Source organism: Oryzias latipes, chromosome 24 (genome assembly GCF_053564925.1).
Source record: "Oryzias latipes strain Hd-rR chromosome 24, Olatipes_Hd-rR_3.1".
Classification (NCBI taxonomy): Eukaryota; Metazoa; Chordata; class Actinopteri; order Beloniformes; family Adrianichthyidae; genus Oryzias; species Oryzias latipes.
This window is the reverse complement of record NC_136260.1, coordinates 18,528,997-18,541,647: the sequence shown is the minus strand read 5'-3', so window position 1 is coordinate 18,541,647 and position 12,651 is coordinate 18,528,997. Positions and strand designations below refer to the sequence as shown.

Below are 12,651 nucleotides of genomic sequence, written 5' to 3'. Positions count from 1 at the left end.
ATCTAAAAATATTTGTCAGTCTTTACTTTATTTAAGTTATATAAGTGAATAAGACTTTTTTTTAATTTAATGAACCCCTCCCCACACACACACATTTGTGTGTAAACTGTCTCCTTAATGTTCTCTGCTGTCATTTTAAAAATTAGGATTTACATTTAACAGTATTATAAGATGTTTCTTTGACTAAAATACTAAAAGAAATAATAATAATATTATTAATAATAAATAATGCAACTAAAAACCTAGTAAATTATGTCAGAAACCCTTAAAATACAATTGTCACAAAAGAAGCTGCTTGAAATTATCTTTAAGAACTGTAAACGTTTTTTTTGGCTTCGTTTGTTTGTTAACTTTATCAACACAATTACACATGTAGAATTGGACAAACAAACAAAATTGAACAAAGGGGCCAAGGAAGAAAGCTCCAAAAAAAATCCAGGTTTTAAAAGCCTTTCAATTTTAGCATTTTATTAAATAGTCTTCATTAGATTCAGCATGCTCTTTACAAATAAAAATGGCCAGAAGGGGTTTGTTATGAGTGTGTTTAACTGGATACGTTCTCTGTTTGCAGTTAAACTTTGACATACGGGGCAGCCTCATCAACAAAACAAACGTACACGGATACAATTCTGGGCGTGGTCGGATGATCTGATTGGATAGCTTGCCGTGAGTCACGGTGTTTATGGTGAGCCGGTGCGTTCGTGTCTGTCTGAAAACATTTAAAAAAAATAACTGTCTACAGTTTTGCGCAGTTTCGCACACTCAACAAACCGGAGAAGCAGCTTTAACACGGCGGAGCCACGCAACAACAACTACAATACCAGTTTTAGCCGCGGCGGGGCAGCGTTTTCACGCCGTTTTATGTGTGCTTCCCTCGTTGATGAGTGTAGGGGGTGGTGGTGAAAGTTGGGGACATGTTTTCCTGGAAGTGCACGGTTTTACGGATACAGTGTGCAACATCGCGGCTACTACGGCGATAAAAGCCCTTCCCGAGCGGCCGGACCTTGTCGGGTGTTTTCGTGGGACCGTGAAGTCGTCAGTTCGCCATATTGTGCGCAGCGAAACTCGATGGAAAGTTGTCAGCTATGACATTTGCTGCGCACACTCCGGCCATGGAGCTGCACCGAGTCGACTTTGATCGAAACCAAAGTGACTCCATGAAGCTTTTCATGGAGAAGTCTGTGCACCACTGAAAAACAAACAAAGGTATTGCTGTTTAATCCGCCACATTGACTCTGTCGCTTCCTTATTACTTAGAAGTAACAGCATTAACTGGCTATCGGGTGATTGAACGAGCCCCTTCGTTTCCTGTATTTCTTGTTGTTATGCCAAATGGCAGCTGCGCCGCAGGCGCCTCCTTGTTGCTCAGAACTTCAGCTCGAAACGTCCCTTCTGCACTAACCTGCAGGTATATTTCCTCCAAATTGTCTTTTGTTTGAACTTTAGAGAGACCGGGCTGTTTTGTGGCGCAGGCCTCACTTTGGGGTTGCTAGCAAGTTGACTCAATCAAAACTAGCATGAAAGTACTAATCTGCCTTTTCTTTCCCTTTCTGTCTCTATAAAGGTCTGCCTGCTCAAAGAGAAGAAGAAGAAGAATGGACAGCAGAGCTGAGGATTGATTGTTGGAGGAGGACTAGATGTTCCCCACCCTGCACTTTCCTCCCAGATACCTCTGCATAAACACAGTTAGGTGAACACTACAGAGGCACTGAGAAAGTTTTGCACGCTCATTTTTTATTTTTATTTTATTTTATTACTATGAGTTTTCCTTCCCAAGTTAATACTGACAAGAGTAAGCATCGAACTGTGGCCATGAAAAAGGCCGTGCAGCATCCAGGGGAGGCGCATTATGGTATGGGCCCACCGAGTTTAAAGACGAGCCATAGCGACGGCGCCGGCGGCTCCAACGTTGGAGCTCTACCGCACTATCAACAGGCTCCTTCGGTGAAGTGGATGCAGGACTCCGTACAGGGGGCCGGTTGGTCCCAGGAGGCTTCCGTTCAAGGCTGGGGCCAGAACTTTGCCCCTTACATTGGTGGCGTGAATGTTAGGGGTCAGATGGGCTTCCACAAAGGCACCCACGATGGTGTGAGCCTGCAAATTGGGGCAGAAAACCAGCTGCCAGCACCTGTGGAGGTTTACAGAGATGCCACGCAGGCTCAGAGTCAGGGAAGAGGGCTGGAGTGGGAGCAGCACGCTGCCGCTGCCATGCATCAGGCTCAGTTGCAAGCTTATCACCACAAAGGCATGGAGCTCCAGAGTCAGCCACCTGTGCCGTCTCACACCCTGCAGGGACAAGTGTTGCAGCCCTTCCAGGCATCATTTGGACCCAACAAGCAACAGTTCCCATCTGAGTATTACCCTGTTTTTCCTGGAAACAAGGCCGTGCAAAGCCTGGTCTATGGCGAACAGCCCAAAACTCAGCAACAACTTCTGCACCAAATGCAGCAGCAACAGATGCATCATCACCACCAGCAGCAGCAACAGCAGCATCAACTCCAGCTGCAGCAGCACCAAATGCAACAGCAGCAAATGCAACAAATGCAGCAACAATATCACCAGCAACAAATACAGGAACAACAGCAACAAATGCAGCAAATGCAACAACTCCAACAACAAAATGTGCCGCAGCAAGAACCGACGCAGCCACCGGTGCAATCAAAGCAGCAACAGACTCAAAACTTTGGAGCATATCCACATCCAGAACTGCAGCTATCCGACAGCGTCCCTGTAAAAGAAGAACCTCAGTCGGTGCTGCAGCAGCCGGAGACTCCAACCTGTGATGCATCACCTGCGCCCGATCAGTACCCTGAAGACCCCACACAGACTCCGGACGCGGCACAGGCCGCCCCTCGGCGCTCACGCCGCCTTTCCAGGGAGGGACAGTCCCCGCTTGGTCCCCCTCCAGCAAACCTGTGGCCCAAAGAGCCGCCGCCATCCCTGAACGGCGCTCCAGGTGTGCCAGCAGCCAAAGGAGGAGGAGGAGCAAGCCAGGTGGCAACAGGAGGGGTCATCCAGAATAACCGGAGAAGACGGAGAGCTTCCAAGGAGATCAACCTGGAGACTCTTGCGCAAAAGGCGTCAGAGATGGAGTCTCTGCCTGCTAAAACAAATAAGGTGAAACAACACAACTAACTGCCGCATTCATTACTCATTTATTACACAAATGTAGCTAAATGTGTATGAAAATAGCTTCAAAGAGCGAAAGGACAATTATTTTTTGAAAGTGAGAAGTTTTGTTGTCTGAAGAAAATTGTGCCATATAATGAGGAAGAGCCCCGTTTCAATGCAGAACTTCCTTATGGCTCTCAAATCCTTTTTCTTCCGTCTTTTTTTTTTCTCTCAACTGCCCAACAGTTGCTGTATCCCGTACAGTGATTAAAAACGCTTCTGCACCACCTTTCCCTTTAACCCTGTAAGCAGACACCTTTTTTATTCAAGGTTTATGTCGTTTACATAGTCTGGGGCACACCCACCGAAACATTCCTCCGGAGTTTTTTTTCCCCGTAGCGGCTTTATTACACAGACAGTAAACACCAAACGGCTTGGACGCGCAGTTCTCTGCAAGGTTACGAGGCTTCCTTTAATGCAGCTCGTGCGCACCGAGTGAGCAGTTGGTGCAGCAGCAAGTCTGCACACCTCCACATTCCTTAGGCTTTTTCTCTGTCTTTTCGTGGAGGTAAGGAGGGGCAGATCTGTCAACATGCATGACTCCACTTCTTTTCTCCCCAAACAGGTTTCTTGCAACAATTCAGAGCTGTTGTTTTGTGGTTAGAAAGGAGCAGTTGTCAGTCCGATAAGCCTTACAATTGTCTGATGTTCCCTTTTGGAGAAAGAAAAACTGATATCTAATTTTTTGTGTCCGAATTCTGATAAAAAACTCTCTGGTTGACTAGAAATATCTGAGTTGGTGAAGAAGTTATGGCCCTGAAGCAATATTTTTTGACCTAAAATAAATCAGATTTAGCCTTTAATCTATAAATTGATATTTTAAAGAAGCCAAAGCCCAAAGTTTGACCTTGACGTGTCATTGGGTATCATATACAGTTACTCAAGTTAGCCTGAGAAGAACACAATCATGTGCATTCACCATCTTCCTCTTTTTTGCTGTTTTCCCTTCCACTCTTTGACTTCCCTGCGACTTTCTTTTTTTCCCGCCGCTCCGTGTCTTTTCTGGATTTGGGTCGAAGCAGGAGGACGGTGCGTCCGGCAAACAGCCCCCCGTTGTGCCGCTGGTTATCCCTGTGTCTGTGCCGGTGCCTCGGAGTCAAATGGACCCACAGGGTGGCTGGGCTCAGGCAAGTCTCAGCCAGAGAGAGTGGTCTGCAGGACAGTCGGACCGCAAACCCTCTGTCATCGTAGCTCGGCGGCGGTCTCGCAGAAACTCTGTGACTGAGAGTTTTAGTCAGGTTGGTTCTCATAAGAGGAGAGATTTGAAGTAAAAGTAGATTGCAGATCTAGACTAGATTTACTTGCAATCAATACGAAAAATTGGGTTGGTTGCCTCATTGTCCAACATGAGTCTCCAAAAGTGTTTTGGAGGTCAAAGTCTGTATTGTTTCAGTCCAGAAATCTATTGCAACACAGATAAGAAGTCACTTCCATGATAGCATGGAAAGTTTTCACATTTAAAGCACATATATTCAATAAAGGAATTGACACATTTGAATTTAAAGATCCACTCCCATCTATGTTAAAACGCTCCCAGTGGTTTTTAAAGACATAGCTTCTGCAGAGTGGCAGTAGTTCATTAGAAATTCTCCTTTGAGTTGTGGAGGACCGTTGGCGCAGAGCAACCCCGCTCCCCCTTCCCATCTGCAAGGGGATGCATCAAAGCAGGGAGCTTGTGCGCTCTTTTTTTCAAACTGCATTTTTCCATCTGCTCCTGATTCACAGCGAAGATTAAATGAAGAAATACTCAGAAATGCAATTTTGAGCTTAATTTTCGTTTTCTCATGTCACTCATTATCAAAAAAATGCCACATTAATAACACACTTTTCATCGGAGTGGGTCTTTAAAGCTGTTGTAAATTTTTTTTACAAAATCTTAAAATTTAGACAGTTAAACACCACTTTTGATCATATTTCCCCCAATTTTTTGCATGTAACAGCTTTTCGCTGTAAAAGTAAGTCTTTGTTTGCATGAAACCTAACTCTATCCTGCGAGAAGTAAGCTCCTGTCAATCATTGTTTTGCATTTTTTGTTTTGCACGTTCTGCATTACAGCTTGTTATCAAAATTGTCGGGGACAAAAACTTGCATCCCATTTTTATGCAGGACGGGGAAAATGATTCAGGAGCAGACGAAGATGGAAAATCCAAGTTTAAGCGACGACCTCGCCCTGAGCCTCTCATCATCCCTCCACCTAAAGCGTCCTCCTTCATCCCTCCATCACTCTACCCCAGCATCACCTCCTACCAGAGTAACCTTCGCTCTCCTGTTCGCTTGCCGGAGAACCTTCATGCGCCTCCCCCGTACACGCCGCCACCTATTTTGTCCCCTGTGCGAGGGGGGTCAGGGCTCTACTTTTCGGCTTTCCTCACCAACATGGCGAGCAACCAAATCCTTCCTCCGCCCGTGACTCCAAAATCTGCAACACGCAGCCTGTTGCGTACTGGTATGTTTTTGTTGTTGCTTTGGATTGAAGAAACACAACATAGAAGCTTTATGAGATGACGCGACAAGTTTTTATTTTCTATTTTCAGTGTGTTCCGACAGTACTCCTCCAGTTTTACCTATTGTCACCGATGCAGCCCCTGTCAGCCTCGAACCGTGAGTACAAACTAGCATCTGAGCAGGTTTCCTTTAAACAAAAAGGACTCCCGTAACTGTTAAAACCCTCTGCTGGCACGCAGGCGCATCAACATCGGCCCTCAGTACCAGGCAGAAATCCCCGATTTGCAGAACCCAGATTTCGCCCAAAATGACCAGCACCAAGCCGACTTGCTTTGGCTTCCTTTGGAGGACTCCAACCATAAAAATGCTAACCAGCACACCAGTTAGTATCTTTTTGACTCATCTTAAAATCTGATTGGAATTAAATTGAATGGCAAATCTGTGCGCTGCTTGCATTAAACGGACATAAAGAGAATTTTCATATTCATAATTTCCTATATTACCAAAAATTGTCACTTGTCTAACTAAACATGTAAAATATGTTCAATACATCTAACAAAATGAAATACTTTATGCCTTTAATTCTTGTAAATGTGATGACTGTGGTTTACAGAGAATATAAATGTAGCGTTTAGTCTCCTACAAAGTTGGATTATTACATTAAACCAACAAAAACATTTTTTTTAAAGCACAAATGTCACACTTTAGCAAACTATGTTCACTTTTATGCACTTATTGGGCCTCCGTTTGCATGATGTATTGCATCCATGCGTTGTGACACGGTGGCCTGTGGCGCTCCAAAGGTTTGATGGAAGTCCAGTTAACAGCAGGTCACTTATGTACGCTTTTGCCCCATGGATGGTGCAAGCAGGTCCTGCTGGGAAAATCAAACCAGCATCTCCATTAAGCTTTTGAGCAGACTGCTTCATGAAGGGCTCTAGAATTTCCTGGCTGCATTGGTATGAACCTCAGAGAGCACAGTCAATGACATGGCGGCCAAACCACCGCTGATTGTGGAAACTTGTAGCTGAACTCCAATCAGCTTGTGGCTCTCCACTCTTCCTCCTAACTGTGGAAACATTCATTTCCAAATAAAACGTGCTTTCATTCGGTCCGGTTCTTTTTCTCCTCTGGTAAGAAGCTTCTGGTTGTGGAGCAAGGAGGAATCTAACATTTGAAGCCCATGTCTAGCATTCCTCAGTGCTTGTGATGCTCCTTCTAATTCTTCACTGTTTTGCTCTATGTGTTGCTGGAGCATCTTTTTCTTTCACACTTCATTTTCTGTTACTATGGATACAGCACTCTGTGAGCAACCAGCTTGTTTCGGAAAAACCTGGTTCCTGGATCTCTGCATAGTCAATGGTCTTCCTCATGATTGCATGGATAACTAGGCTGTAACACCACGAGTCTCTAAAATAGATTTTTTTTTACTATATTTTATATTAAATTGAAATGTTGAATTGTTATTGTTATATGTAATTGTCAAAGAAAAGAAAAGCTTGAAATATTTGAAAGTGTTATTGTTGTTTTTCACAGTATCCAGTTTTTTTTTTTAAACGTACATTGTGCAATACATTTCTGGAATATTCATTGCTTTTATGAGAAGTGTTGTTCTAAATCTCAAAGCAGGTGGCTTCCTCCTCACTACTCGTTGGTATTCAGAAACCCACTTTCTTTAAACCGTTGAGCTCGTTTGGGACCATTGCTCCACAAACCCGTCAGGACGTTTCCTGGCACCAAGCTGAGGTCAACTTTTAGGTCCCGCTGGTTCAGCATATCTGAGAACTGGAGCGAGTGAGAAAATAGCTTATTTCCAGCTCCAATGACACTCATTCAATTTTGTCGTCACTTTTTCGCGATTATAGATGTTGTCATGTTTGGGCCAGATGTCGTCAATAAGCAGTGATTAGTTCGAATCGGTTTGAGTCACCATTTCTGTGCCAATCACTCTGTTTCCTCAAAGTAATCATTCTTTTCTAGATGGACGGATTAGCAAAACAGAGCCCAGACCATCATGGAGCCACCACCATGTTTCACAGTTGATGATGCTCTTTTTCTGTTTAATTTTCTTTGAATTGCCTTGTTAGGAATAAAGTCTTCGGGTTTTATTCTGCTATAACCACAGTCTGTTCTAAGTTAATTCAAACCCTTATGGGAAATTTGTTTGTTTTATCTGTTATAACTATGCATTTCAAATCTTTGTCCTCATTTCATCTTTTTTGCAGTGGAGCACTTTATGAATCTAGCCTGTTCGAGTGTTTTGGAGGGAGGGGGGACCAATCAGGAGCTGGTTTTACACTGTTTACATGAAAGTGGAGGCAATCTTCTCGTGAGTACAGCCACTTTGAAACCCTATGATGTTCTCATCTCTGTAATGTTCTAAGCTTCTCTCCTTTTAATGCCATTTTAAGGAAACACTGGAACGGTTGATGCTTCAGGAGCCAATTTTCCCCGTTGACCATCATCTGAAAAATTATCACTACTCAGGTGAAGAAACCTCTCAGCCATCACCTCCCCCATTTAGTCCCTCTGTTCTCTCCGTTTAAATGTTTCCTTCGAGTGTTTCGTCTGCTCATCCATGTTTTCCTCACAGGCTCAGACAGATGGACTAGAGAAGAGAAGCGTTACTTCAATAAAGGAATTTCTGCCTACAGGAAGGACTTCTTCCTGGTGCAGACGCTGGTAGGTGGGATTTAGAAATTTCTAAGGAAGATTTTGAGTAACTGAACATAAAACCTACTCTTCTTCATGTTATATGGATTATTTGCACACAGGAAAATGATGCAAAACTTTACAGAAGTTGAAAAAAAACTAGAAAAACTGAAAAAGTCACATCCTCTTTGTGGCAGGAAGTCAGGGTTGAGAAAACTCTGTTGCTCATATTTTGCCTCCTCTTGTACAGAAGTGGATCAAAGTGTTGGTACCCTTTGTCATTGAGTCCGGTCATCGATTCAGCACAAATTAACCCATGAGGCATTGCAGCCCCAAACCATAATCCCACCTCCTCCGTGTTTCGCAATTTCACAGTTGGCAGTTTTGTGCCTGGGAACAAAAAACTCAATTCTCAAAAGAGATTGTCCCAAAAGTTGTTATGTATGTCGTTACATTACAGCTATTCCCTTGTTTATTACAGGAGTTGCTTTCTAAAAACAACCTGCGAGCCCTGGAATCCACAACATAGATGTTTTAATGCTGTAAAACCCATCACTACACACTTAATACACTTTTCTAAAGCAGATATTAGCATTTTTACACTTCTCTGTCTTGTTTAAACTCTTAAAGTCAAACCTTTTTTTTTTAAATAGCCCTGGTTCTATAAAAGGAAAGCAAAAGATCTGATCGCAATCGAAGATTTATGGAAATTTGGCAGACATTCTGGAAAGGCAGATTGAGGGGATTCATTGAAATGATCAACAAAAAAAAGTGCTTTCATGCAAAACTGCCCAAAAAAATCCACAGAACAACCAGACCATAAAAAGTGAAGGGTCCTATAACTAAACTGTTATGTCAACATGGCTCCTGTGGACCCATAAAACTGTCCTGTGAGTCTTACGCCTCAACGACAGTTTGACACCCCTGTTAGAGCGCATAAAGTGTCTCAAGCTCTGTTTTTCCTAATCGAAATTTACAACAGCGCTGTCTTCTTTTGTCTTCTGTTAAATCCACTTTAGCTCAACAACAGAACACTTTAACACAGGAAATGACGTCAGCTGCACTGAAATGGCACACGCTCCATGACATACCGTAAAAATGTGATAGTTTATGCGATCAACTTGAATTCTGACACAGAGAAAAGCATCTTTGCATATCGACTTTGCACCAATATGCAACACTGTAAAGCTGCCTTTCTCCACAAAAGAGTCCTCTAGACTTCTGTTAATTTGTCGAAGAGTTACGGTAGTCGAAAGAATGTAAAAAAATAAATAAAAAAATCCTGGAGCTTCATTTAATCCTCTGTTTTCCTCTTTGGAGCCACATCCAGGCTGTTGGCTTTTTAAAATCTTTTTTGGATAATTCTATGGAATTACAAAGTCTGCTAATATTGGTTGATATTTACAATCAATCGTAGATTTTTCTTCATATTTCTATTTATAATACACAGGTGTTTTAACCAGAGGAAGCACTTTCAAAGAGTCATTACAGAATTGACTCACATGACGCCGACTTTGCTCGTTTCTTGGTCTGTTTGAAGGTCCAGACTAAGACTGTGGCTCAGTGTGTGGAGTTCTACTATACGTACAAGAAGCAGGTGAAGATTGGTCGAAACAGCATCTTAACCTTTGGGCCTCCAGATTCCCCCTCAGGAAAGCACACAGAGTCTGTGGTGGACGTTAAGGTAAACTCGTTTTTTTTTCTTCTGCTCTCCAGTCATTAACTGTGGAAAATCTGTGACATTAGACCCGCACATTTGATTCTTTCCTCCAAAAACCACTTAGTTTAGTCTCTGAGATGACAAACCTAAGTGGTTTAAAGGTTGCACGTACTATCAGGGGAATAAAAATAGAGTGAGAACTCGGTGAACCTGAACGTGTCGGTGTGATTACAGAGCTCACAGCTTCCAAAAGAGACTCAGGAAGAGAGACAAGATGATGGGCAGAAAGAGAAACCTTATGAAAGTCATGAGAGACCAGTGGATCGGTCGCTCCAGGTTCATGACTATGTAAGTATAAATACAACTCCCACTGCTGGTGAAGACCCACTCTGGTAAAAAATAAAAAAATAAAAACCTGTCGCTTTCTGGGACATAGTTTCTGCAGAGCAGCAGGAGTTCATTAGAAATTTGCTGCTGCGTGACTGTTGGCACAGGGCAGCTCCAGCCCCTCTTCCCGTTGCTGAGAGAGCTCTGTTTGCACTCTCTCCTGCTAGCTTACAGCCCCTCACACCCCCAACCTAACAATACTGGTGCAACAAAAATGTCAGGCAATATTGGAGCTATCCAACCATAGTTGTGAGCCAGAAATGCATTTTTAAGCATAATTTTCTTTATATATGTCCTCTATCATGAGAAAAATGCCACCAAAAAAAATAAAAATCCAATTTTCATTGGAGTGGGTCTTAATAGATATTTTCTAAAATACTTACGAATGACGATGTTTCATGATTTGCGGTGTTCAATTTCATTTCTCCAGGCAGGGACAGTGTTGGTGTTTAAAGAGCCAGAAGCCATAAAAAAAGAGCCTCAAAGTTTTTCAGTGTCGCCCAGAAATCGAGCCGAACCCACAGCCAAGAAGGCCAAACCCCAGCCAAAGCCTCCTCAGGATCCCAATGCAGTGTTTCCATGCAAGAAATGTGGCAGGTACTTCCACCTCGCAGAGGAAGCACCTTTGGAATTAGCGATGCTCCGTTCTCCTGCATTTGTCTGTAATTCTACCAAATCTTAATCCCTTCAGGGTGTTTTCCAAAGTCAAGAGTCGCAGTGCCCACATGAAGAGTCATGCTGAACAGGAGAAGAAGGCGGCGGCGCTGCGTCAGAAACAGGAGGAGGAGCAAGCCGCCATTCAGGCTCAGGCCAGGAAAGCAGCGGCCTCTGCTGCTGCTGCGGCGGCGGCTCATCACGGCGGAAACGGGAACGGATGGATGCAGCAGGCAGAGATCAGCAGCCAGGACGACTCATCCGAGGCCGAGGATGACAATGATGCAGACTGGCAGTGAAGCTGAGGAGGGAATGGATTGTTGTGCAGCTTGTAGAGATTATGAACAAAGCCGAGAGCATGAGCTTCAGAAATGAGGGACAATATAAGCACAAAAGAAATGATTTCCAAGTCTTCCTGTTTATTTTTACACAGCTTTTCCGACCAAAACAAATGTCTGACTGGCTTCACACTATCAGCCAGCCCTCCACACTCCATCATATTATCTGCTCTTTTATTTTGGTAAATGCACTTATCTTCTTTGTTTGCCCATACTGCATTTTTTTAATTCTTTATTTAAAAAAAATCAAGTTTATTTTACATTTTCACTCTGGATTTATCACGAAATTGATATTTCACGAGTATCTCTGTTGCAATGTAAGATCAAGATCATTATTAGCTTCTTCACCAAAGCGGCCTTTTTATGTACAGATGGAGGTGATTGTATGTTGAGCTCCGGTGTTTTCGAATTTTGCAGATGTTTGCCACGTTTATAGTTAAACCGTAAAATTTATTCTTACAATAGCAAGGGACCTTTGAAGTGTGCATGGACAAAAAAAAAAATTATATATATAACTATATATATATATGAGACTGCCATGTATTTATGATGCAACATTTGGAAATGATTTTTTTTGTAAAGATAAATCATGTCAGTTGAGGATTGACTGGTGAATTAAAAAAATATTAAAAAGTCAATTTTAAAGAGTGAATTTCCTTTTTTTTTTTTTTTTTTTTTTTAACTTGTCCTGTCCAACAGCTAGGCAGACAGATGAGAGCTGAGGGCCTCTTGTGTTGGACATATTTTACTTTAACAGGAGTGAATTTCCTTTTTATTTCTTTTTTATTTTTTTGAGTCTGCAGTTCCACGTATCACCAGCAGGTGGGGACATATGTTGTGATTATATGATCATGTTCATCATCTCAAATCCAAAAGGGCTTCTGTTGTTTCAGTTGTGCTCTCCTGGGTTTTATAAAGAATGCCAGATGGGCTCCACAGACCTATCCTTTCAAATTAAGGGCTGGAAGCTGACTTCCCTCATTTGGATGCAGTGAAGTTTGTCATTGATCTGTGGTGACATATTTCATCCATTAAAGAGTCTTTTCTTCAGGAATCACAGATGCTCTCTTTTTTTGTTTGGGGATGCTCTCACTGTTTCAGACATTTTTTTTAAAGGTCGGAAAACTTTCAAAGTAAAATAAATTAATAAGATGTCTGTTTTGATCATTTGTTTTTCAAAAAAATAAAGTGAATTATGTACAACAGCACATCTGATTGTACACAAGTTAATAAGTTGTATTTTTTTGTATAACTGATTAAAGTTTTTAAGCTTTTTTGAGATATGTATAGTATCAATTATGATAGGTGATTTGATACATTTTTGCTTAGAACAATGTTAGTTTA

The 12,651-nt window shown here is 42.4% G+C and overlaps 1 protein-coding gene across 13 annotated transcripts; it reads left to right on the top strand.

Moving 5' to 3' along the window:
• Positions 1-711: 711 nt before the first annotated feature.
• Positions 712-11,945, top strand: mideasa (mitotic deacetylase associated SANT domain protein a). 13 transcript variants are annotated; one of them, XM_078942632.1, is made up of 15 exons: positions 712-1,206; positions 1,340-1,408; positions 1,565-1,685; positions 1,778-3,117; positions 4,191-4,409; positions 5,278-5,617; positions 5,706-5,772; positions 5,856-5,998; positions 7,842-7,945; positions 8,028-8,103; positions 8,210-8,298; positions 9,809-9,952; positions 10,163-10,276; positions 10,746-10,912; positions 11,007-11,945. In XM_078942632.1, the coding sequence occupies exons 4-15, from the start codon at positions 1,813-1,815 to the stop codon at positions 11,266-11,268; spliced, it is 3,030 nt and encodes a 1,009-aa protein (XP_078798758.1). In that variant the 5' UTR covers positions 712-1,206; positions 1,340-1,408; positions 1,565-1,685; positions 1,778-1,812; the 3' UTR covers positions 11,269-11,945. The 13 variants fall into 13 exon arrangements, with proteins under 13 accessions (XP_078798758.1, XP_078798761.1, XP_078798759.1 ...); XM_078942635.1 differs by having other exon boundaries at positions 1,565-1,690; positions 4,194-4,298; XM_078942633.1 differs by having other exon boundaries at positions 1,565-1,690; positions 4,194-4,409.
• The last annotated feature ends 706 nt before the right edge of the window (positions 11,946-12,651 follow it).

What these genes read in the sequence shown, in the direction of transcription:
- mideasa (XM_011491569.4), top strand. Translation starts at nt 1,759, where the DNA reads ATGAGTTTTCCTTCCCAAGTTAATACTGACAAGAGTAAGCATCGAACT. An exon ending in TGCCTGCTAAAACAAATAAG is followed by an intron (nt 3,118 to 4,190) that starts GTGAAACAACAC and finishes TTTGGGTCGAAG; the next exon opens with CAGGAGGACGGTGCGTCCGG. An exon ending in GCCCCTGTCAGCCTCGAACC is followed by an intron (nt 5,773 to 5,855) that starts GTGAGTACAAAC and finishes GCTGGCACGCAG; the next exon opens with GCGCATCAACATCGGCCCTC.